Source organism: Cetorhinus maximus, chromosome 2 (assembly GCF_964194155.1).
Source record: "Cetorhinus maximus chromosome 2, sCetMax3.hap1.1, whole genome shotgun sequence".
Lineage (NCBI taxonomy): Eukaryota > Metazoa > Chordata > Chondrichthyes > Lamniformes > Cetorhinidae > Cetorhinus > Cetorhinus maximus.
Window position 1 is genome coordinate 44,736,408 of NC_135880.1, and position 27,422 is coordinate 44,763,829.

General features: G+C 44.0%; 1 protein-coding gene across 1 annotated transcript in view; it reads right to left on the reverse strand.

The window, feature by feature from the left end:
- Positions 1 to 27,422, reverse strand: part of map1b (microtubule-associated protein 1B) — a 119,916-nt gene that overhangs the window by 23,752 nt on the left and 68,742 nt on the right. Inside the window, exon 3 of the mRNA XM_078564211.1 lies at positions 7,963 to 8,045. Coding sequence (XP_078420337.1) covers positions 7,963 to 8,045 — 83 coding nt within the window. The remainder of the gene's footprint in view (positions 1 to 7,962; positions 8,046 to 27,422) is intronic.

The following is a 27,422-nucleotide window of genomic DNA, read 5'->3' on the forward strand; positions in this document are numbered from 1 at the left end:
CTGCTGCCATCATAGCTGCAGATACCACTGTTCAAAGGGGCTTGCAGAGCATCACAATAGCCCAGCAATCTGTCCTCCAGCAGATTACTAGAATTGTTGAGGCACAACCCCGGGGGAGTGGTAGTGGCTCCGGGGAGCACACATCTGCTGTCACTCTCATAATGACAGCATTCGTCCTGCCAATACTGCCACTTCAGAGTCTATCAGTACCCTTGCTGTTGCCAGGAGAGCAGACTACTCTCATCTATGCCAAGATTGTACAAACTGAAGCCAAGCCTCCTATGCGCTACTCAAGGTCGTCCTGCAAGGACATATGCATTGAAAGTCAGCAACAGCCACTGGACTAGCACTGTCATATGGAGAAAAGGCACTAAGGGAATGCACAATGATGACTAGTTGACATTTGAAAGTAATAAGGCAGGATTTAATTTATAAATTTAGTTTGGAATGTTTATTTTTTGTTGGCTTTTATTGTTGTATTGTGGCCAAGTGGACACCGTATTAGTCAGTGACAGAGGGAAAGTAAGGTGTGGGATGTTAGAACATAAGAACATAGCAAACAGGAGGAGTAGACCATATGGCTCTTCGATCCTACTCCAACATTCAGTTAGCACAGGGCTGATCACTTACATCATCTCCTTCATGGTGTCCCCATATTCCTTGATTCCTTAGTATCCAAAAATCTATCAATCTCTATCTTGAATATATTGAATGACTGAGCATCCACAGCTCTCTGGAGTAAAAAATTTCAAAGATTCACCTCAGTCCCAAATGGCCAAACTCTTATTCTGAGACTGTGACCCTTAATTCTAGACGCCCTGCTGGGTGAAACATCCTCCCAGTATCTATCCTGTCAAGTCGATTAAGAATTTTATGGGGGAATTTTACAGACCCCCCATCCACCATATTTGCAGGGATATAGAATGAATGGCTAGCCCACCACCTTCCTGCCCACCCCTGGGTTGTCCACCAAAATATAGTGGGCGGGTAAGACGTCAGCCAGCCCGCCCACCCTTAGGCCTACTGAGGTCCTTAACTGGCCAATTAATGGCCAGTTAAGAGCCATATTCCACTCCCGCCTAAATAATACATGCAGAGGGAGAAGGCAGAATGAAGGAGGCCAGCCCACTACCTCACCAGCTCAAGTGAAAAGACAGCAAGGAAGTGAGGACATTAAATTCCTTTACAAAAACAAAAATACCTGGAAAAACTCAGCAGGTCTGACAGCATCTGCGGAGAGGAACACAGTTAACGTTTCGAGTCCGTATGACTCTTCAACATTAAGTTCCTTTGTTGGCCTCAATTTCAATTCTTGAAGGGGAAACACAAGGCCAGGAGAGTTGGTGGGGGGGGAGAACGCCTCCATCGCTGATTTCTTTTCTAGATCAGGCACCCCCCCAAGACCTGTCCCCTTCCACTACTGTCAGGTGCTCCCTCCCCACCTGACCTTGGAATTACAACCATTCCCCCCACTCCACTCCACTGGGCCTCCTCTCCCCTCCTCACCACGAAGCCCTGGACTTACCTGGTCCTGAGGGTTCTGGCACTTCAACTAGTGGAACTGCTTGTTGTCCCTGCAGTGGCCACTCTCAGTGGTGCTGCTAGGGCTACAGAATTGCCATCAGCTCTCTAAGGCAGGTCTTTCTCCCGAGTGAGGGCGTGTGTCCCGTCTCCAAAATGGCTAAGAGGCAGCCGTGATTGGCGGGGTGTGATGCCCACCGACTCTTCAGGTGGCAGGGCAGGATGCCCTGCCCCTAGAGAAGAGGATAAAGAGACCAACACCATAGATGAGGACTCATGAGGACTCGAAACGTCAACTTTATTCTTCTCCGCCGATGCTGCCAGACCTGATGAGTTTTTCCAGGTAATTCTGTTTTTGTTTTGGATTTCCAGCATCCGCAGTTTTTTGTTTTTATAACCATAGATGGTTCTCCACGTGTAATCTCAACAAAGCCCTATACAATTGTCTGAAGATTTCTTTACTTTTACAGTCCAACCCCATTGTAATGTTTATTTATTTTTTATTCATTCACAGGATGTGGGCTTTGCTGGCTGGGCCAGCATTTATTGACCATCCCTAGTTGCCCTTGAGAAGGTGGTGGTGAGCTGCCTTCTTGAACCGTTGCAGTCTATGTGGTGTGGGTACATCCACAATGCTGTTATGGAGGGAGTTCCAGGATTTTAAAGGCTATGTCATATCATTTGCTTTCCTAATTGTTTGTTGTGCCTGCATGTTAACTTTGTGATGTGTGTGCAAGGGCACCCTGATCCCTCTGAATACCATTAGTTCCCAGTCTATTGCTATTCACAAAATATTCTTTTTTATTTTTCCTACCAAGTGAATAAGTTCACACTTTGCCACATTATATTCCAGCTGCCTTGTTGTTTATCATTCGCCCAACAGAATCACAGAATGGTTCCAGTGGAGAAGGAGGCCATTCGGCCCATCACGTCTGCACCGGCTCTTTGAGCATTTTAACTTAGTGCCAATCTCCTGCCTTTTCCGCGTAACCCTGCACATTGTTTCTATTTAAATAATCATCCAATGCCCTCTTGGATGCCTCAATCGAACCTGCCTCCACCACACTTCCGGGCAGTGCATTCCAAACGCTAACTACTCGCTGTGTGAAAAAGTTTTTTCTCACCTCGCATTTGCTTCTTTTGCAGAACACTTTAAAACTGTGCCCTCTGGTTCTCGATCCGTTTACGAGCAGGAACAGTTTCTCCCTATCTACTCTGTCCAGGCCGCTCATGATTTTGAAAACTTCTATCAAATCTGCTCTTAGCCTTCTCCTCTCCAAGGAAAACAGTCCCAACTTCTCCAATCTTGCCTCATAACTAAAGCGTCTCATCCCTGGAAACATTCTTGTAAACGACTTGCCAATATCTTTCTGGAGTCTCTTTGGAACCTCCTCGCAGCTTACTTTTCCACCAAACTTTGTATCATCAACAAACTTGGATACATTACACTCAGTTCCCTCATTTAAATCATTGCTATCTATCCATTAGCAAATCCTCAATACATGTTAATATATTCCCTTCCATCCCGTGAGTCCTAATTTTCTGTTATAACCTCTTGTAGGGCACCTTGTTGAATGCTTTCAAAAATCCAAATACACTACATTCACCGACACCTCCCCACCCATCCTACTGGTTATATCCTCAGAAAACTCTGGCAGATTTATCAATCATGATTTTACTTTCATAGATCTGGCTAACCATATTATGATTTTTAAATATTCTGTCACCAGGTACCTAATAATAGATTCTAGTACTTTCCCTCCAGAATCTAGACCAGAATTTTACGCTCCCCCACTGGCAGGTTTTAGGCGGGGTTGGGGGGTGTTGGTGGTGAAGCATGAAATTGAAGGGACGGGATTCCCTCTGGGTTCCCGCCTGCCTCGGCCACACTTCTGAACTCGGGTGGTCCCAAACCCCAACTTTAAAGTCCGGTGGCTTCCTGACCTCCGTCCCCACCCCCAGCCTCTCCCTCAAGATGCTGATTGCCCCCCGCCCCCCCACCCCACCCCAACACCCCAGGCCTTCCCTACCCTTCCTGCAATAGGATCCCTTGAACTTACCTGGGCCTCTGGTTCTCAGACTTAGTCTCTGATGTCTTCTTGAACTTCCTCTTCTGTCCACTGCAGCACTATCGCTGCAAGGACTGGAGAGCTGCCGCCAATCTGAGGGGTGGAAGTCCTGCCTGCAGCCAATTAACACTTATTGGAGCATAAATTGGCTACGGGGCAGTCTGAATCAGCGGGGATGTGTTTCCTCGCCAACTCTTCAGATAGCGGGAAACAAGACCACACCATCTGAAAAATTCAGGCCCTAGGGAATTCTGGAAGATCAAAACCAATGCATCCACTATCTCTATACGACCTCTTAAAACTCTAGGGTGCAGACCATCAGATCCAAGGGATTTGTTGACTTTTAAAGCTATCAATTTCTCCAGTACTATTTCTTTACAACTACTAATTTATTTAAGTTCCTCATTCTCTTTGGAACTTGGTTTCCCATTATTTCTGGAACTTTTTTATGCCTTCTACCATGAAGACAGGTACGAAAGGTTAATTTAATATTCCCATCATCTCCTTATTCTCCATCATACTTTATCCTGTGTCTGCCTCTACTGGGTCCATGTTTACTTTCACTAATGTCTTTTCATACAAACTTTTACAATCGGTTTTTTATGTAACTTGCAAGGTTACTCTCATATCCTCTGTTATTTTCTTGGTCATCTTGTGCTGAATTCTAAAATCCTCCTGTTCTTCATTTTGCTAAAAGGTGCCACTTCAAGATATGATAAGAGCATATGGTGTATGGGGTAACGCATTAGCATAGATAAACGACTGGTTAGCTCACGGGAAGCAGAGAGTAGAGATAAATGGGTCATTTTCAGATTGGCAAGCTGTAACTAGTAGGGTGCCATAGGGATCAGTGCTGGGGCCTCAACTAATTACAATTTATATCAACCACTTGGATGAAGGGACCAAATAATGGTAACTAAATTTGCTGATGACACCAAGATAGGTAGAAAAGTAAGTTGTCAAGAGTTTACAAAGGGATCTGGATAGGTTATGTGAATAGGCAAAAATTTGGCAGATGGAGTATATTATGGGAAAATGTGAACTTATCCACTTTGGCAGAAAAAATAGAATAGCAATGTACTATTTAGGAGAGAAAGATTGCAGAACTCTGAAGTGCAGAGGGATCTCGGTGTCCTGGTACATGAATCACAAAAGGTTCGTATGCAGGTACAGCAAATGATTAGGAAGGCAAATTGAATGTTGGCATATTGCAAGGGGAATGGGATATACAAGTAGGGAAATCTTACTGCAGCTGTGCAGGGCCTTGGTGAGACCACATCTGGAACACGGTGTACAGTTTTGGTCTCCTTATTTGAAAAAGGATATGGTTGCATTAGAAACAGTTCACAGATGGTTCACTCAACTTATTCCTGGGTTGCAGGGCATCTATTATGAAGGAAGATTGAACAGGTCGGGCCTATACCCATTGGAGTTTAGAAGAATGAAGGGTAATCTTATTAAAACATATAAGATCCTGAGGGGGCTTGATAGGGTGGATACAGGGAGGATGTTTCCACTTGTGGGAGAAACTAGGGGACACAGTTTTGCTATAAAAGGTCTCCTTTTTAAGGAGGAGATGAGGAGGAATTTTTCACCTTAGGGGGTCATTAGCATTTGGAAAGCAGTGGAGGCTGGGTCATTGAATTTATTCACAGCTGAGTTAGATAGATTTTTGATCAACAAGGGTTATGGGAACAGGCAGGAAAATGAAGTTGAGGCCACAACCAGATCAGCTATGATTTTATTGACAGCAGAGCAAGCTATGTTCAGGCTTTCTGTTCTTATTGGCAACATTATAAGTCCCTCTTTTTAATCTAATAATGGCTTTAACTTCTTGTTAACCACAGTTGCTGCAGGGAATGAATATTTGCGCAAAATTGAGTTAATCTCTTAAAATTTTTGCCATTGCTTATGTACCATCATATTTTTTAAAGTAGTTTTCCACCTCCCAACCTTAGCCAACTCGCTCATCATACCTTAGTTTGTTCAGACTTCTTTATTCAGATTTAAGACCCGTGATTTGGGCTTAGCTAAACCACTTTCAAACTCAATATAAAATTCTAAAATATTATGGTTCCTCTTCCCTAGAGGCCCCTTTATTACAAGGTTATCAATGAACCCTTTTTCACTACACAACACTGCACTAAAATAGCCTGTTGTGAATGGGAACTTGGGGTTGTTATTTCCGGTATTGTAGTTGGATGAGTTGCTCATGGACAGCCTCGCCAGAAAAAGGCTGTTAAAATTGCCTTCTCCCTTCTGCTTCCTCCTCCTCCTCTCCCTCCTACTTGCCATATGGCTAATGGCAGGGACTGTGCCCTAATGATGGCGTAGTTGTGCATTATCTTGATATCTGCTCTGCCAAAGTATTACAGGGCTTCTCCACTCCACAGAGGTCCAGGCAGAGGAAATGTTGTTTTCGCACACCAGTGATCTGCTCTATTGCATTTCCTGTGGCAGTATGGCTTTCATTGTACGCATAGATTGCGTACCAGCATCATAAGCTATGTCATGAGTGGACAGCCCTTATCATTCAGTGCCACTCTCAGGCCCCAATTTATGGCCCCGTTGCAACGGCGATGGGACTGTAAAATGCGGCGAGCCATTCTAAACTCCACTGACTTCGGTGGGACCGTAAAATCCTACTGGCGTAAAATTACTTCCTATGTTTTGTCATTGTGGCTTAAATGGAGATGACGCAGCAGACTGCCACAGGATGAAGACATAATGACTGCTGCCAGGACACTGGTCTTTTGACCTGCATGATTCACTGCACATGGTCACACCAGCTGGGCATTGAGGGAGTGGAATTCTTTCCAGTTGCATTACATCCCACTGTTGGCATACAGTGCCTGATGAGATGATTACATGAGAAACAGGAGCAGGAATAGGCCATAACAATCCTTTGAGCCTGCTCCGCCATTCAATACGATCATGGTCGATCTTCAACCTCAACTCCACTTTCCCTCTCACTCTCCATATTCCTTGATTTCTTCAGCGCCCAAAAATCTGCTGATCTTAGCAGTGACTATACTTAACAACTAAGCATTCGCAGCCCTCTGGAGCAGAGAATTCCAAGAATTCATATTCGTCAGAGTGAAGAAATTTCTCCTGATCTCAGTCCTAAATGATAGATCCCTTATTCTGAGACCTCGCCCTCTAGTTCTAGATTATCAGGTTAGGGCAAACAGTCTCTCAGTGTCTACCCTGTCAAGTCCTCTCAAAATCTTATATGTTTCAATGAGATCAACTCAGAGTGGCAGAAGCGGAGGCGGGGGGCTGAAATAATTCTTTTGCAAATGTCTAAAAAGATGAGTGCAGCTATTTGGGGTTGATTTTTCTTGTGCATATGAAGACAATGAAGATGAGTAAGTGGAATCAATTTCCTGCCAGTGCACAAGTTTCCCAGGGGTGGGCTGTCAGTTGGATTGGCTCCCTGCTGTAAGGCAGTGGGCAGCTAATCTGTATTTTTGTATGTTTAAGGCCCCACATGGAGGCAATTGAGTGTGCTCGCTGGCATTTTGACTGTGGCAGAATGGCCCCCCTACCACGTGAGCCTGGCAGGTAATGGAGACAGACTCCTTGCAACAGCTTGGGGTAGGGGTGATGGGGGAGCAGTGGTGGCATCAGAGCCAGAGGCACCATCCCCCAAGGAGGGGGCTGGCGGCAGCAAAAGCCATTGCTAGTACTGGAGGTGCTTTCCCATCTAATCGGAGGGACCTGTCTGCTTGGCCCCTCTAAAAAAGAAATTTAACTTTCACCTCTCTGACCTCTATTATGAGGCACCCTCATGTTCAGTTAGCTGCATTGTCAGAGAGTCAATGGCATTGTAGTTGTTTGATGGTTTCAATGTTCTTTAATCAAAGGAGTGGTGAAGGACTAACAAGCACTGTTAATATTGAGGAAGATTTTCCTGATTTTTCAAGGAAGGAATTGAGGAACTCACCAAAAGCAAAGTTCTATTAACTGCTCCATCTCTAAAGGGCATTAGAGAAATAGATGTGTTCTTATAACAATCCAACAGCTTCACTGCCACTTTTACTGATAGCAGCATTATATTTCTGGATTAAAAAAAACTGAATTCAAATTCTCAAACTGCTATGGTCCGACTTGAACTCATGACTACTAGTCTAGGCTTGGGCTTATGGTACAACTTCCATAAAGAGCTTTGAACCCAACAACATTAACTCTATCCTTTTACCCCCCTTTACCACCATGACAAGCTCTGCACAACATTAAGTACAGTTTTTAACCTATAAAAATCACAGGGAGCAAGTTATAACACAGAATAATCAGTGTTGTACTTTGATAACTTCGCTATCTCATTGCCTTGCGCTTTTTGCTAGCTGTCTACTTCCTGCAGTTCTCTTACCTCAGTGCTCACTGCCTCATCTGAAGGGTTGATCAGGACAACGGTTTCCAAAACATCACTTCTGTGGTGAAGGATTTTCTGACCTATCACAAAGAAAAGAAGCGTGTTTAAATAAAAATCATAAGAATTCAGTGTGAACTGAATAGTGAATCCCCCAAATAGGACTTGCTCCTAAGACAAACACACTGTCCACCATTTATACAAAAGCAAAATACTGCGGATGTTGGAAATCTGTAATAAAGACTGGAAAAGTTGAAAACACTCAGCAGGTTGATGAAAAGTATTGGACCTGAACCGTTAACTCTGTTTATCTCTCCACAGATACTGCCTGACCTGCTGAGTGTTTCCGGCAGTTTGTTTTCATTGTAGATGACCATTTATACTTGAATATGAACACAGCTTCAAAGTCCGAAGTCAGGAAGAATAATACCAAAGACAAATATATCTTTGGATATTTGTTGTAGAATGTTTTACATCAATTTTAGAAATTGCAAACAGTTTTTAAATTGGCATTCAATATCCTGGGGGTTACCATTGACCAGAAACTGAACTGGACCAGCCACATAAATACTGTGACTACAAGAGCAGGTCAGAGGCTAGGAATCTTGCGATGAGTAATTCACCTCCTGACACCCCAAAGCCTGTCCACCATCTACAAGGCACAAATAAGGAATGTGATGGAATGCTCTGCACTTGCCTGGATGAGTGCAGCTCCCACAAAACCCAAGAAGCTCAGTACCATCCAAGACAAAGCAGCCCACTTGATTGGCACCTCATCCACCACCTTAAATATTCACTCCCTCCACTGATGCACGGTGGCAGCAGTGTGTACCATCTACATGGTGCGCTGCAGCGACTCACCAAGGCTCCTCTGGTAGCACTTTCCAAACCCGTGGCCTCTACCACCTGGAGGACAAGGGCAGCCGATGCATGGGAACGCCACCATCTGCAAGTTCTCCTCCAAGCCACAGACCATTCTGACTTGGGAATATATCGCCGTTTTTCAACTGTCGCTGGGCTAAAATCGTGGGATTCCCTCCCTAACAACAACTACAGCACATGGACTGCAACAGTTCAAGAAGGTGGCTCACCACCATCTTCTCAAAGGCAATTAGGCATGGGTAATAAATGCTGGCCTAGCCAGTGATGCCTATATCCCATGAATGAATAAAATAAAACTATCAGGATATTAGGATCCCTGTATGCCAAATTTAGACCAATTATTTGTTAACCTTCCAAAACTTAATTAGTATAAACTTAGGAATTATTAAAATAAATAAGTGTTCTTTTGGATTATTTCACCGTACAGTGATAATGGCAAGTTGACAAAGAAAATGTCCATTCCCAAGTGGTAACATCATTGGTGTTTCTGATTTAATGAATATTTTCCCTCAAAGTACATCAACTGAATTTCGGCAAAGCTCCAGAATAGCAATAGTAATGATTTGGCATTCAAAGATGTTAGGAATATATATTACTTCAAAAGCATAAAATAAGCTGAGAAACATTTCCCTTCTTTTATGCGAGAGTCTCCAAATTCAAGTAAGGAGTCTAACTGTTCACTCAAAATCCATCATAACCTTTATAAAATCACCTCTCTGCTCCAACAATCCCAGCATCACAAGTCTCTCCTCATAACTCTAGTTTCCCCATCTCTGCATAACTGTGGTGAATGCTCTCTCTGGCTGTAATGTCTTGGTGGTCCAAAACTGCACACAGTATTCTAAACTGTCCTAACCCAATGTTTTATATAAATTCATGATTACATTTGTACTCTATACCGCTATATATAAAACCCAAAATTTTACTGGGTTTTTATGACTTTATTTGCACAGCACTCTTAACCATCGCCACTCATGATTTTTACCCATTAAAATCACAGATAAATAGGGTCATATGCCCAGAACTCTCAGTATGCATTCCTGACGTGTGAAGCTCTGCACCTGGATTAATGGAAACTTAAAGCTCAGAAGGAGGCCAAAAGATCACACAATTATGGAATTATCTGTTTAATTAAACCATCCAAGTCATCATGTACTTTTAGCTCTCTCCCATAGATCTCTCTCTTCCTTTGATTTTTAAATGATAGACATTTTTCTGACCTTTTTGAGTTCTGGTTTAGGCTCAGGCACTGTTGTTGATTGACCAGTCAATCGAGCAAATTATTGGGAACTATGGAATAGGCCAGACACTGAGGAAAAGGAATCTTTCCACTTGGCTCCTGCTAATCCTGAAAACCAAAGCCCGAAAAACTACACATTTTTATTAAATCAAACTAAATCATTACCTCTTGCCAAGCTACAACTGAGCTCTCTGGTTTAGGCAAGTGTGATGTTTCCTTACAGTAAGAGAGCACACACCCTATATCAGGCTAACAGGACACTATCTGTGCAGACTTTTCAGTTGCTTGGTTTGAAGATTCTGAAACATGGGCCCAAATCTTCTGGTCTTCAGATTGTTGGAGTCTGTACGTATGCACATTGGGATCCTGTGGAGGCCCTAATGCTCTGACCTATGTGGAAATTGTCTGAGAAGTTTCGACTCCCGAGTAGTTCCCCTGCTCCCTGGGACCCTCTGCAAATGTCTCCAACCCTAAGTTAGAATCGGAGACTTTGGACAGTTTCGACATACTTACCTGGATAATTGCCCAGGAAATGTTAAACAAGTTAAAACCTGGCCTAACTCCCAGATAACTAACACAACTGACCCTCAATAACTCATATTGAACACCTGACTAGCACCCCCCCCAACCACCTCAATACCTTCCACCTGACCCCAACTTCACCCATTTTCCACCCTACATGTGTCATCCATCTGCCACCTCACCCACCCATCACCTCTAGGCAATCATCAGCGAACACCCCCACTTCTGACCTTATGATGGAAGAAAGGTCATTGATGAAGCAGCTGAAAATGGTTGGGCCTAGGACACTACCCTGAGGAACTCCTGCAATGATGTCCTGGAACTGAGATGATTGGTCTCCAGCAACCACAACCATCTTCCTTTGCGCTAGCTATGACTCCAACCAGCGGAGAGTTTCCCCCCGATTCCCAATTGACTCCAGTTTTGCTAGGGCTCCTTGATGCCACACACGGTCAAATACAGCCTTTATATCAAGGGCAGTCACTCTCACCTCACCTCTGGTGGGGGCGGGCGGTGGGGTGGATGGCGGAGGTGGTGGAATTGGTGGAGTCTCAGAGAACTAGTGGAATTCTCAGTCTGATTTTCTAATGCCACCCAACTCAAATGACCCCAAGGAACTAGCTCCACTAGAAAATCTTGACTATAAACTTCAAAATATCTGGCACTCTATGAAAATAATACAAAAATCAGCATGTTATGTGCTTCTGAATGCTCCTATATTCACACTATGGAAGGATAGAAAATCAGATATTAAAAACTGTACAACGCGATTGCATTGAAACACAAACCCATTAAACAGAATGAGTCATAACACTGCTGCACCAATTTAAGGAGAACTGGTAGGAATGATGCAGAATAACTTCACTGCAGGTTGTTTCTGAGAGTCAACCCTCATAGGAAGGCACGAAGGCAACTCAGACCTTGGGGAATCAATGCAGGCAGAGTGCTGCTGACAGCACGGCATGACTGGTGCTCTGCATTCCTCATCGATACAAACTGAGCTGTCAGCGCAATCCAATCTCCAGAGGCCTGCCTCCAGGTTACATTGTGCTCAGAAAATTACCAGGCTGTATAATGAAAACACCACCAACCAGACTGCCGCCACCACCCACTTGCAAACTTTAGAGGCGATTGACTGTGCATCAAATAGTCTTTATCTGAATACTCAACATTCCTCTCCTAGATTTCCAAACAGGCAGGTGGTTGTGGTGTCACAAACCTCACTGGATAACTTTATTTTTGATGTGGTCTGAAGTTTCTCAACTCGGATGAAATGTAAATTTAGGTTTATATAGTACATGAGCCACAAAAAGAACAAGTGAACTTAAAAGAATTTGCTTCCCTGCATGAAGCATCAATAATATATGAGGAAAGAAAGCACTATTTAGCACCAATAAAAACATGTCACCAACTGTCGCTGTCTTGTTGACACCAGCTGAGACTTTAGTCACAGTAAACGTAAAACATTCGTGCCAGAATTTTCAGGATGGCAGGGGCTCAGCCCTCACTATTCGAGGAGTCATCTGGGAACACATTCCCACCAACTCTAGCAGCCCCAATGCCATTTGATGCACTAATGAGTGTTGACTGGCAGAAAGCGGGACTTTTGCCCATCACTTGGAGGAAGTCCCGCCTTGGAAAGCTGCCTGCCAATCAGATTGGCCAGCAGCTCTCCAGCCATTCCAGGAACAGTGGTGCATTGGCCGGAAGAGGCACTGCAACTAGCTGCCTGGAACTAAGTTCCTGGGACCAAGAGAAGTAAGTGGCAGAGGTCAAGGGGGTGATTGGGGTCTCAGGTGATAGGTTGGTTGGGGATGGAGGTCTGGAGATCTCTGGGCCCTAAGGGGAGGGTGCCCCCAGTCAGAAGGGGGCTTCTGATGGAGGCACCGCCCCCCACCCCCATCCCACCTTCCCAACTGAGATCGAACTGTTCAATTTCAGGTTTCCCCCTCTAATCTATCATTCAGCTGCCAGCCTAAAAATTGAGGGTGGGCGGGAAAAGGCCCTTAAGAATCCATTAACTGGGGCAAAGGCGGGCTTCCCATCCCAGGCCCTGCCCACCCCAGTGTAAAATTGTGACCAGGTCAGGAGGGGTGGGATCCCAGAGGGAATCCCATCCATGCAATTTCATACTCCCCCCTTCCCTGTCTCAGAACTCGCCAATGGGGAGGAGCATAAAATTCTGGCCTAGGAGTAATTTTATTAATACAGAGGTTCTCTCACAGTGAACACAGGTTGGAGAATTTGGTCTGTAAGAGTAGATTTTATGAATTTGCATTCCGAATGAAACTTTTATTAAGCGTGAGCACTAAACAAGAATTTGAGTTCAAAGGTCAGTGGTCCTTGGAAGCTCCAGTACAACATGCTAATCTCCATGCCCTCATTTTCAGTATGTACATCTGACATAAGTTCCCCTCCAAGCCACTCACCATCCTAACTTGGAAATATATCTAAGTTCCTTTACTGTTGCTGGGTGAAAATCCTGGAACTCCCTCCCTAACAGCACTGTGGGTGTACCTACACCAAATAGACTGCAGCGGTTCAAGAAGGCAGCTCACCACCACCTTCTCAATGGCAACTAGGGATGGGCAATAAGTGCTGGCCCAGCCAGTGAAGCCCACATCCCATGAATGAATAAAGAAAATAAGGCTCCATGTCGGCGGCATATATTTGTATAATGTATTCTATGTTGTATTGTTTCTATTTTGGTGTGAAAAATTGATGTTTTTATAAATATTTTTGGTGAATATGGTGTTATTCTGTAAAGAAGACTGTGTGTGTGTGTGCATGCACGCACGCCGTGTGCGTGTGTCTATGATTTAATTAAACTGGGCAGAGATTAATAGGAGACAGGTTGTTTGGGGGGGTTTAGAACACGAAAAGCATAGAGGTCTTAGGTTTGAGGTGTAAGTGAATAGGTTAGATCTGACATTTGCATTTTTAGATAAGTTGAGAGTTTGTTTGAATATCAAAGGAAGTCAGAAGTGGCAAGAAACATGATGTTTGCATCTTTCAGGAGTTCCATAGGTAGATAGAAAAATGGGAATATTATATTTTATTGACCTGAAAGCAAAGACAAAATAGAGACATGAAAGATTTTATATTTGGAAGAATGTGAGTTTCAAGAGGTGTGAGAACAATGGAACCTGAGATGAAAGGGGAAAAAGATATAGAGTTACTGTAGCTGTGAACTATAGTTGTTGAGGTTAAGCTGAGCTGGGAGCTGCTGGAGCTAGTAGCTCTGGGCTGGGAAAAGAAGCAGGTTTGAATCAGCCATCCAGTCAAGACAGAAGAGTCTTAGGCTGCAAAAAGCAATTTTATTCTGAGGTTTGATTTCCACAGCGAAGTGGAAGAGAATTACAGGTCATGTGATATGCCTTTATTAAAGCTACTGCAGTTTGCCTTGGGTAATATTACTGGATTTTTATAGTTAAACATCTATAAGGGAGTGTTGCCTGGAAGGGTTTTACTTGTGGGTCTGACAAAGCAGAGAGTCTTTTGGGGGAATGTTTTGTAAAACTAAGATTAATTGTGTAACTGCAATCTTGTGTGCTTAAGTTTTCTTTTACCCTTGTTAATAAAACTTTTACTTTTAATTTTTAAAATCCCAAAAGTGTTACTGCACTTCTTGATGCTGAGATCAGTACATCGTCTTCTCATTTTCTGAATATAAAAAAAAAGGGTATGGGCCCGTAAGCCAAGTTTCCCTTTGGGATTTGGTTTACGCAGCAACTAACATTGGCTGTGGTCATAAGACTTGGGCATGTGCTCCCACTAGGCAAGCTCTGCGTTGAGACTGCAAGCTTGCTCAAATTGCCCTTTCAGCCACATCCCCTGAGCTGCAAACTCAAATTCTTGTTTAGTGCTCACGCTTAATAAAAGTTTCATTCGGAATGCAAATTCTTGTCCAGCAGGGTTATATGCAATTAACAGAGCCTCATAAAATTACCCCTATTATTTTTAAACCAATTCTTTGCTTTATTTCTCTGACTATTTTTATTTCCTTCAGATTTTCTATTCCGCTTTGTACATTCATTTTTAAACCACTGCTTATTTCGCAGGATAATTCTTGGAGTTTCAAAGAATGATACACAGCAGGCAGAGTATTAAGGGGGTAGGGGGTGGGGGGGTGTGGGCAGTTGGCTCCTCCCCCTGCAACACTGGAAGCAAGGTCGGCGTCAAGCCGATCTGCTCCATGCCAGCACACCCCGCAGCCATAACGCGTTGCAGGCAGGCTAAGTAGGGGTGGTGTGGGACTTCTGCCCTTCACTGGGAAGCTCAGGAGCTGCTGGCCAATGCAATTGGCTGACAGCTCCATCAGTCCCAGCAGTGCCAAGAGCACATTAGCGGACGCTGCCAGGTCTACAACCAGGAACAAGGCAACCCATGGATCCCAGAGCTGGATAAGTCCTGGGTCTTGGGCAGGGAGGGTTTGGGCAGTTTAGGGGGGATAGGAGATGGTGTGTTAGAGCAGGAAGAAAGGGAGGCACTATCTTAGGCGTGCTGCACCCCAATCCACAATGGGCACCCCCTGAAGATAGTACCCTCCTTCCTTCTTGCTCTTTGAAGAAGTTTTTTTTATTAAAAAGCGGCCTGCCCACTTCCACCCAACTGCCCACACCAACTGTTTTATGGCATGGGCACTATATTATTGGAGTCAATTGGCTTATTAACAAGCCCAATTGACCCTTGATTATTTATTTAAACATGGAGGGCGGGCTGCCGATTTCGGTGCCTACCCACCCCCTGCATAATGGGGGTGAGCAGGAAGATGACGGGATGAGCACCCGCTCTATTTTATGTGCCTCCCTGCTAGAAACACGCCCAGCGGGGGCACGTAAAATGCAGCCCAACATCTTTCATTTTTTGCCAAATGGTGTTAGTGGCATAAACCTATATCCCAGAAATTCAGAAACCCCAGCAGTATTGAAAATGAGCATGAATGAAATGAGGACAGAAATTGTTAAGAAGTATTCTGTATGCCAGAAGGAAAAGGCTCCCTCACTTTGCCAATTATATATTTTCTATTAGGTGCTACTTGTTGATGATTTACACACAAGGCCATGCAGATAAACTGAAAGAGCTCCTTTAGGACAGATGGTCCATCACACGAGTTTCCCAAAACAACCTGAGCTTGGATCAGGATTTCTATAAACTGAAAATTAAAACAACAAACCTTTGTTTCCAATTATTTTTAAGTAACTCAGCTACCATTAGATCATAAGAAATAGGAGCAGGAATAGGCCACTTGGCCCATCGAGCCTATCCATCATTCAATAAAATCATGTCTGATTGATTGTGGCCTTACTTCCACTCTCCTGCCTGTCCCCCATAACCCTTGACTCACTTGTCAATCAAAAAATCTGTCCAACTCAGTCTTGAATATATTCAATGATCTGGCCTCCACTCCTCTCTACTAAAGAGAATTCCAAAGACTGACGATCCTCTAAGAGAAGAAATTCCTGCTCATTTCCATCTTGAATGGAAGATCTCTTATTTTTAAACTGTGTCCGCTAGTTCTAGATTCCCCCATGAAAGGAAATATCCTCTCCAGCATCCACCATGTCAAACGCCCTCAGAATCTTATGTTTCAATAAGATTACCCCTCATTCTTTTCAACTCCAATGAGTGTAGGCCCAACCTGCTCAACCTTTCATCATAAGACAACCCCTTCATTCCAGGAATCAGCCTAGTGAACCTTCTCTGAACTGCTTCCAATGCAAGTATATCCCTTCTTATAAGACCACCAAAACTGTACATAATACTCTAGGTGCAGTCTCACCAATGCATTTTCCCAATGATAGATGTGAGACTAACTGGCCTAGTTAGAAAGCCTCCTGCTTTCTGTCCCACTCCTTTCTTGATGTAACATATGCAATTTTCCAATCAGCTGGGAGCTTTCCAGAATCTTGTGAATTTTGGAAGATTACAACCAATGTATCAACCATCGCTGCGGCCACTGCCTTTAAGACTCTAGGATGCAGGCCATCAGGTCCAGGGGTCTCGCCAGCCTTTAGTCCCATTAGTTTTGCTAGTACTTTTTCTCTGGTGATCATGACTATTTTAAGTTCCTCCCTCCCTTTTGCCCCCTGCTGTTTCACTCTTCTTGGGGTGCTTTTTGTGTCTTCTACTGTGAAGTCTAATACAAACTTCTTGCTTAATGTCTCTGCCATTTCTTGTCTCCCCATTAATTCCCCAGTCTCACCCTCCACGGGTTTAGCATTGTCATATTTTATTGTACTTTATAAAATTTTATATTTTATGCATGCAATCAAGCTTCCACTTAGTTTATATGACCTCTAGGTTAAATGGAACAGCAATTCATTTACCTCTGCTGTATGTTGAGCATTCAAAACTAGATCACTTCGTAAAATTTTATACTTGGAACATAACATTGTGTAATGAAGGCTGGATTGGAAACTTGCTACAGTAATGAATATGATTTTGATTTGGTGCATTGTAGTTGTCTGCTTGGATTAGAATTATTCTTAAATGTTATTAGTTACGCTATACAAAGCTTACTTTAAGCCAACTGAATATATAAATCAAATATATGGGGCAGAATTTTTCCGTCGGTGAGCTGGGGGTGGGGCCCGCTCGCCGACGCGAAAATAACGTGGGATGACGTTGGGAGGAACCCCCAACGTCATCCCGCCCCATTTCAATATTCAAGAAGGCGGGCGGACAGCGCGATCAGCTGTCCGCCGGCCGACCTGTCATTGGCCAATTGAGGCCATCGACAGGATCATTAAGGCAATTAAAGGCCCTGCCCATCCAACCTTAAGGATGACGGGCAGGCCAGGAGCCCCAGCGGGCTTCTGAAAAAACATGAAACCTCATCCACCGGCGGGATGAGGTTTCATGTCTGTTTTAAACAAGTTTAATAAACTTTATGTGACATTTATTAACATGTCCCATCTTGTGTGACATTGTCACATGAGGGGGACATGTTAATCATTTTTTTATTATTCTATTTTTGAAGCTTGAAACATTGTCAGTGCTTTCCCTGAGGCAGCACTTAGTCTCAGGGAGATGAGCGCTCTTTCACACATGCATAGCGCTTCCTGTTGGGCGGGCCTTAATTGGTCCGCCCACTTAAAATGGCTGCAGGGCCCGTTTCGGCAGCAGCAATCGGCTGCCCGCCTGTCGCCAAGCCAGTGGGGCCCGCCTGCCCATCAAGGGCAAAATTCTGCCCGTGGACGATCTCTAAAAGACCAATGCGAGAAACACCATATATCAAATACTCTATTCCTCATCCCAATAACTTTATCAATATACTGACTGATACTTATAAATAACTTTAAATAAATAACTTGTTGTTGAGCTGCATTCATTAAGTTTGCAATTCTATTCTTTTCTTCTTCGGGTTGACCTTAAATATTTGAGTATAATTCAGCATAATTAGATTCTGGCGCATTCTGCAAGTGCTAACAAACATTTGGCAATTGTTAAATTATCTTCCAATAAGCAATTTAACATTGAAATGATGTTACAATGCAATCTACCAAAGCAGTCCAAGCTTTATTTTTCTTTTATTTAACGAACAGAGATTGTTACATTAAAATGCCTAAGGGGCTCTGAAAAGCTTGGCTATGCCATTAGGTTAGCAACAGCTTCCTCATGTGGTGACTCACATTGATAATGATTCCCTGTGGTGCTGTAGTAGAAGGCATCCAGACTGGTACACTCACTCTTTCCTACAGCCAGCGTATCAACACAATGTGTGAGTTCAAAGCGATAGGTCTTAACTCATTGTCCTGCTGTATGAACAGGCACATTGTCACCAGGACTTTGTCTGACCCCAGACATGGTCCACAAGAGCACATTCATCACCTTGGAACAAGCATTGTTCTGTTAATTCAATCAGACTCGTGCAAGATCATATGTTTGGTATGAGCACAGATCAATCAATCCCTTCTTTTCTAGCTGTTGGCTACCAAAGGGCAGGCAGCCGGTAGATGATATCACATTGCTTTCCAAGCTCGGAGGAGGACTTACTTAGTGCTTTCAGAATTTTGGTAGATTTTAGTTCTGTCATTTAAATACCGTGGACACAACAGTATTCTGTTGTTCATTATTATTTGTCACTGAAGCCATATTCAAAGAAAATTGATATTAAAACATTTCTGTTCTATCATAGTCTTATTAAAGTAAGTTGAAATTAATGTTTCCTACGGTGTTTGTAATTACAGATTAAAGCATTATTCTAATAATTGTGGCTTGCATTCTTTAAGGAAGAAACCATGGCACTTGTTCCCAAATTCCAAAGAATCATATTTGACGTGAAATGCTTAAGTCTGTTTCTCTTTCCACAGATGCTTCCAGACCTGCTGAGTAGTTCCAGCACTTTCTGTTTGCATTTCAGATTTCCAGCATCTGCAGTATTTTGCTTTTATTTTAGTCCATGATACATTCTGTGTTAAGAATCAAGTGCTACATTTTTCCTAGATTTCTTTCCCATTCTCTTGCAGGTATTTATTCTTGATGTGCGACAATTTTATGGACAAAAGCTGTCTTCTCAAGTTTGCTCTCTCTCCCCACCCCCAATCAAGCCAGGCCAATTTTTATCCTTTCATCTTACCCTTCTCCAGCATTAGGCCAACCCAGTCCCTACTGTCACTTGATTACTCCTCAGCCTACTTTCTCTCCGACCATCATTCCAGGACCAAATCCCAGATGAGAAAGCCAATTGCTTTGTTCAGTTTCTTTCCATGGGCTTGTCCTCTGGGTCCAATGCTCCCTCCTGACACATGCCCTATCCTCCACACTTCTGCACTATGTCGGCCAGCAACTTCTGAGGAGTTAACCTCACCAACCTCCTCCTCATCCCACTCACACTAACCTCAATGGCAGATCAACAATTACCATCCCCTTTGTATTTTTCTCTAAAATGTTCGTTCAGTCATGAATGAGGCCCTTGTCATCCATAGCCACATTGTGGGTGATGTTTGTTACCTTGGCATTAACAAAAACATGAATCATACGTAGAAACTCAAAGAAGCCTCCCTGCTTGGATATTCTTTTCAACATCTCCTCCAATGAATTAAATTTAAAATCTTATGCTACACTAATTCTTCATCTCCTCCAGCCTTATATTGCCCCCACCCCGCTATCCCTCTCCCGAACTCTCAGTTACTCTGATTCTAGTCTTTTATGCTTCTCCTGCCACTCTCTTCCAATCCTTTCCCAGGAACTGCACCTTGGTGTGGTGTGATGTGGTGTGTGTGCGTTCCTACACCCCTGAGAGTTTTGCTGGGCCTATAACCCTCAGGAAGGCCACCAAAGTCAGACACATTGAAAGGCAAAAGCCAGACTAGAAGATATCCACCAGTCCTCCTTGTAGGGAATTGTGACTCACGCCAATATCCACGCAATTTGGCCTTTCATCAAGGAAACTTCCCAGGCCATTTTAATTCTCATATCTCATTTAAGTATATATCTCTGCCTCTTGCCAAAAACTGGTCCAACAGAGCAGGAACCATTGCCCATCTACAGTAACTGATCTCAATCTATGATGCTCCCAATGCAACAACTCCATTCTCAATCAGGGGGTGAGATTTTGGCATTAACTAGGTGGCTCAGTTTGGTTGGAAGAACATGAAGAGACAATATAAAATAAGGGATACAACTTGAAAGGGTGTTGCAGGAGCAGAGGGACCTGGGTGTATATGTGCATAAGTTGGCAGGACAGATGGAGAGAGCAGTTAATAAAGCATATAGTATCCTAGACTTTGTTAATAGGGGCATTGAGTACAACAGCAAGTAAGTTATGCTGAACTTGTACAGGACAGTAGTTAGACCTCAGCTGGAGTATTGTGTACAGCTCTGGGTGCCACACTTTAGGAAGGATGTGAATGCATTGGAGAGAGTGCAGAAGAGTTTACAAAAATGGTTCCAGGGATGAGGAACTTCAGTTATGAAGATAGATTGGAGAAGTTGGGACTGTTCTCCTTGGAGAGGAGAAGGGTGACTGGAGAAGTGTTCAAAATCATGAGGGGACTGGACAGAGTAGAGAGGGAGAAACTGTTCCCACTTGTAAAAGGATCAAGAATGAGAAAGCACAGATTTAAAGTGAGAAGGCAGGAGAATGGTACTGAGTCATAATGCTCATTCAGAGAGCCAATGCAGACATGATGGGCCGAATGGCCTTCTTCTACACCATAAGAATTCTGTGATTTTTGTTTAATTTGGCAGGCGTGTTGAAAATTCAGTTTTGAATTCACACCAAAACTAAAATTAGCAAAGGCAGAAATTTCGCCACATTCCCTGCCACCACACGCCTCCCCCACTCCACACGATCAATAGATATTTGCTCATCTTTTTTTATACTGTTTCAGTCTCAACAATTGTAATATGCTTATTATAACAAGACAGTATTGATTCAAGGGCTAGGTTTAGGATATGATATTTATTCTGGCCAAACCGCAGCATTCAAATCAATATTGACATTGGTGAGAATGGAGAGAGAAAGCACTGCAAAACTTTACAGAATGTTTCTCTTACTAAAACAAATAGGCCACCATAGAAATGAACACAAAAGAGTTTTTGTTTGCCCATCTTCCTCTTCTTTGCCCTCCACAGAATACACCCTAGCACGAAAGGGACAAACGACTCAGTAAAGTGCTATAGAGACTACATTTAATCCTGCCCATTTTTATTACAAGGAGAATGCCTACAACTGAGAACTTCTGAAGCAAGACAAACAAATTATACCATCCGATTATTTAACTGTACCAAGTCCCTTTAATTTTAGCATTTTACCTTTAGAAATCCTTATGCATTTTCCAATCCTACCAATCAAGAATATCCCTGGGCATACAGACTCTAACCAGCCATTCCATATTTGGGCATAGTAATCCAACACAAAAGCTTAATGCCCAACTAGCTTATTTTGAGCCCAAACGCTAATTCTCTAACTTAATTTCTTTAAGTTATTTTTTAAACAATGCAACATCTCAGACTGTTACAAAGAACTGAAATCAAGCAAACAATGAACCAATTTGATATTTTGTTAGCAGGATTTTTTTTCAGGAGCTTACAAAATGCAAAATATTTTTCTATAACAGATAAAAGTAATCATCTTACAAGATCACAGATGTGGCATACTTAGGGCCTAAAATAAAATTTAATGTGTTCATAATATTGTTAGGATAGATCTAATTCAGCTTGTGCTGCTCCAGTCAAAAATTGCTTGGTTAGAAGCAACTGATATCTCCTGGAGGTGCTGGTGTTCACTTGAATTGAGTTTGTTGCTCATGGAGTGTGGTATCAAATGTCTATGAGCAGATGTGATTGTTATTAGTAAGGACTCAAAATCAGCTTTGATGGCTTGTGGGCAGATGTGTTCAACCTCATGGAGATGAGATATAAAACTTTGTCAAATGTCAAAAAGCACTTAAAAAAAGGAGAGAGTGCCACTGATTGAAAACATGCATGCTTTTATTCCTTGGCTGAACTCGACAGTATTAACAGCCTTATGCTTCGTGAACTGATGGTATCATGGACCAATGATTATGTGGGCCTATGAATAAACTGTCAAGTGAAAAGGTGCCAGTTTCAGGAACATACAGTAATTGTGAAGAGCTGGTGCCTTTGCCTACTGAAACTAACACAGCAAACAGGTTTCTTTATACTTGAAAGGAGGTGACGGAGATGGAACATTATAGGACAGGAGGTTTTAAATGGTGCAGACAGCTTCTTTATGAAGAGGAATGTGGAACATTGAATGCTTTGCCACAGGGTGTTCAAACAGAAATCACTGATTTTTTTTTAAAAAGAGAAAGCTGGAAGGCTATTTGAAGCACTGAAGACATTGGCTATAGGAGGTGTATAGAGCAGAGAAATTGGCTCTGGTTGCTCTAGAAAAGCAGCAGCAATACACAATGGACTGAGTGTAAACTTCTATGCTGTAAACTTCCTATGTTCTCTGTGTATGGAACTGGCAGGAACATGTTAATATGGCAAACAGAGGGGGTAAAGATTAGATTCAATCAAGATACAATTAAGTGGTGTGAGGTCAAGATTATATATATTTTTTCCAGCATGGATGAAACAAGTGGCCTCTCTCATCTGTATTTTTCTGAAGCCAGTTTCTGTTCAGCAGTGATGTAATATTTCAGGCACACGATTTGTTATGCGGGCCACAATCCTCTGTTTACAGCGTGCATGTCAGACAATAGATGCGACTGAATTAGCAGCTTTTACTCAGTGTCAATGGTCAAATGTGAAGTCCTGGTTACCAGTTGCCCAATCTTGGGCACTCCACAGCGAGTGTCTGTTTTGCTAATAACTTAGGATGAGAAAGCAGATGAAATGTCACCAAGTTGCTAGGTACCTGTAGGACAGGGTAGTACCTCACTGTTTAAAGTTAGTACTGCTTGCGGTGGGAACTGTTAGCTGTAGAATCACGAGCAATATTGTTAATGAGATTCTATTGGTAAAATCTGTCACAATTGTTCCCATTTTGTCAAAACAAATTAAAAATAGATTAACTCCCATTCTGCTGTCACTTTCAGTGCGGGGGATGCGAGAACTGTAACTGTATCATTCTTTTTGTCTGCAGTCTCATTGTATTTCCTCGATGATCCAATGACAGGTCCTTGCGGCCTGGACCCAGAGGCAGCTACAACAGCACCAATATTTTGTGTAATCAGTCACCATGGATCACTGCTTTTTATCAGAATTTACAATTTGTAAAATAATACTGCAAGTCTGCAGTGTTATACTTGAGGTAGACACCAGCCAATTTCCTTTACACTGGCAACAATTTTCTTTCATGTAATCATGCTTATGGTCTGCATTGTCTGTGACACATAAAATTAAACAGCAAGCATGTCTTTCTTCCCTCTTTTTTTTCAAATTACAATCAAATTATTAGTACTGTTGAATTCTGAAATTATGGGGTGAATTTGCTCTCTGTCAGGGGTGGCTGAGCAGGTGTGGGCGGGAGTGCAGCCGATTGCCGCCGTGTGCCGCTATTTTACGTGGGTGGGCCAATTAAGGCCCGCCCAGCATGACGTGCATCCGGAAACGCTGTGCACTCCCTTTGTGGGTGGGGGGAGGAGGCTGAGTCGGGGCCTGTGCTCTTTCGCACATGAAAGAGTGCAGAAATCTCCCTGAGGCACAGAGCTGCCTCAGGGAGTTTAATTTCATTATCAAAAAGTGAATAAAAGATTTTTTTAAATTATTCGGACATGTCGCCTCATGTGACAATGTCACATGAGCTGGGACATGTCTATGTATTTTAGTTAAAATTTTTATTAAAGTTTAAAAACCTTCATGAAACCTCATCCCACCCGTGGATGAGGTTCCATGAAAATGCGAAGGCCGCCTGGGCTCTTCGCCTGCCCACCAATGTTAAGGTTGGACGGGCAGCCCTGTTAATTGTTTTAATTGCTATTTAAATGACCTTAATAGGCCTTTGACAGTTCGGCGGGCTCACAGCCACCTCCGGTGTGCGCCCGCCAAACTGAAGATCTGATGGATGCGCGGTGAAGTCGGGACGTGGGGCCTACCCCTGCACATCGACCAGAAGATTCAAGCCTATGAATGTTGTGATTTCTGAAGAGCAAGCAAGCAGTTGAAGGCCATATTTGGCACTCGGTCAGTGAATATGAAGCCCATCTGTTACAGAACACATGGTAACCAATATTTAATGCACCAGTGCTACAAAGAACCTAAATCCTTTTAATGTTAAACACTTTCAACATCCAATTATGCATTCTTTTTGAAAAAATTTTTTCCTCATTTCTCATGCAACTTTTAAAAAAAACATAGCACCTCATGGACCATTTCATAAATAAATGAATCATTTCTATGTCATTTGATATAGAAACGCTACCACAGCATACAAAGCCAGTGCTTCAGCTCTGAAAAAGGGTCATACGGAATCAAAACGTTAACCCTGTTTCTCTCTCCACAGATGCTGCCAGACCTGCTGAGTTTTTCCAGCATTCTCTGTTTTTGTTGTTGAAGCCATTATACTATTTACATTAGCTTGTTGTTAACTTTTACCCTCATCTCCACTGCTCACTCACTCAGGTAGTGGGTAAACTGCTTTCAGGCATGTACCAATGGTGCTCTTGGACATGGCATCAAATGGTACGCAACAGCAACACTGACTGTGGTCCTCCGATTTTCTTCTTCTCTCTTAAAAGAAGTACTTTGTCAGACTTGAAGCCTCCAGAATGCCAGCTTCTGATCAGAGACTGAGGGTGGAAATTTTTGTGCCCGTTGGCATCGGGTGTCATGGCAGGTGTCAGCGGACAAAATGGCAGAAAAACCAAAAATAGGTTTCATGACGTTGTGAAACCAGTTTGTGATCGTCCGCTCTTCCCGTCAATGGCGGGCTGCCTTTCCAGCCACCAGACGTCAGGAACTGATGGCAGAAAGTCCTGCTCGCTGGAACTTTCCCCACCACCTTGGATCATCCGGGAAAGTCGGTGTGATTGCACACCAATGTGTTTCACAACTGAACGTAAACACCAGGTGAGCTGCACACTCAGGACTTTGAGGCTTATTTACCTACCTTGCTTCGGGCAGCACTCATGCTCATCAGCACCAGGCTTCGCAGGCAGCACCACATCACTTTTAGGGTGGCTCATGGGCAGGTCTCTACCTACCAGATCAGCTGTAAGGCGGAAGTGGCTTTTCAATGGCTGCAGGACTACGGTTTGCTTGGGGAAGGGGGACAAGTGGCTTCAGGCAAGGGAAGAGGCTACAGGGCTAGGGCAGTACTGGAGAAGGGGGGTATCCCAAGGGTATCCGTGGGGACACATATTAAACTGTGCAAGTTGCCGAAGATGGTGAGGGCTCCAGAGGAGATGAGGCCAGATGAAGATGTGAGGGTGTGTGTGAGAATGGGTGGTGCTGTCCCTTGAGCTGGCAGTGAGTGAGATGCCAGTGAATGTGTGAGGTACTTGAGTGTGTTTAGAGTGAGGAGATGGTTGCCTTGCCCTGGCGGCATGGATGAGATCATTTATCCCCTTTCTGCATTGGATAATGAAACTCTTCTGTGTAGCATTGGCACCGACCACCTCTGTCACCACCTCCCACGCCGGAGTGGTGACACTGATGGGCCTCCTGGCCAGAGCGGGTGTAGAGGACATTGCAGTGGGCTCTAACTGTGGCCAGAAGGTGTCCCAGGGATGCATCACTGAATCGGGGGGCTGCAGTCTTCTTGTCTTTCGGGGCAATGATTACCGTGCAGCAGTCCTGGGCTGGAAGCACTGAGAGGTGTGTGTGCGGCTGCATTTTAAATATGGTGCCCGGCGTGAGATAGAGGATCTCATCCGTATAGCCAGGGTATGGCAACCATCTCATTACTCTAAACTCGCACACTCAAGCCCATCACACATTCACTGGCATTTCACTCACTGCCAGCTCAAGGGACATCACCACCCATTCTCACACACATATCCTCACATGTCCATCTGGCCTCATCTCCTCTGGAGACTGCCTCCTCAGCCCTGACCATCTTGAGGCCACTTGCAGAGATCGACATGTGCCCCACACACACCCTGGGATACCCCCCTTCCCCAGTACAGCCCTCACCCTGCAGCTACTTCCCTTGCCTGAAGCCACTTCTCCCTGTTCCCCAACAAGACATTGTTGAAAAGCCAAGCACATATGGTTGATCTGGTAGGTAGAGACCTGCCCATGAGCCCCCACTAAAAGTGACGTGGTGCTGCCTGTGAAGCCTGGTGCTGATGACTGCGGGTGCTGCCCGAAGGAAGGTAGCAAACAAACCTTGAAGTCCCGAGCGAAGTTCAACCCGCCATGTACATGCCTTATATATGCTGTTGTGAAACACGTTGACATGTTTTCCTGCCAAAATGGGTGGATGAACCAGTGCGGGGCTGGTGGGAGGGGGCGATTGGTGGGGAATGAGTCCAGTGGGATGGCCTTATAATGATACACTGATGTATTACAATGAGGTTCCAGCCGTCCAATGGAGGGGAGCGGATGATCGCAAACTGGTTTCATGACGTTGTGAAACCGATTTTTGGTCTTCTCGCCATATTGTCCGCTCACGCCACTGAACACGCCAATGCCGGCAGACATGGAAAATCCCGGCCTCTGTTTCTCTCTCCACTGATGCTGCAAACCTGCTGAGTTTTTCCAGCATTTCCTGTTTTTAATTTCAGATTTCCAGCATCTGCAGTATTTTGCCTTTATCTTAGTCCTAATGCTATATTTAAGGCACAGTTCAAAGTGCGCTAATGTGCTGCACTAATCGTCTCCCAAGGCAAGTTGGTTTGTACACCTATGGGACTGATGATCCAATGACCAAAACAGTGCAGTGCTTCAAATACCAGGGCCTTGCACTATTAGGCATAGAGACTGAGGTCTACCAAATATCCAGTGTGCACGGAGACCCACATACAGTCAGACGTGGCACCACGCATAGAGTCTGCACGAAATGGGTGGAATTTTGTGGAGATGATGAGGGTCTCAGCCGTCAGCTGGAGAGCCAATGAGACACCCAACTTGCCTCTTTTCAGGACTCAGGCCCTTAACAGGCCAGCAGTGGGCCTTCCCTTGGGATCAGGGACCCCGGGAACAGAAGCCCTGCCCACTGAGAGCTGCTGGCCAGCCATAGGCCGGGAGCTCTTCTGTACCCAGCAGTGACACCGGGGGAGGCAGTGGCTGCTGCCGGCACTATACCCGAGGGCAGACCCAAACACATCTGAGTGAGTGTGGGAAGGAGTTCACAGGGGTGGCGATAATGGGGGGCGGGGGGCAGCAACAAGGGCAAGGGGCAGCTTGCATTGGGCCATCCCCCTTCGTAGTGCCAGGTCCCTCAATCAAGCCCCGA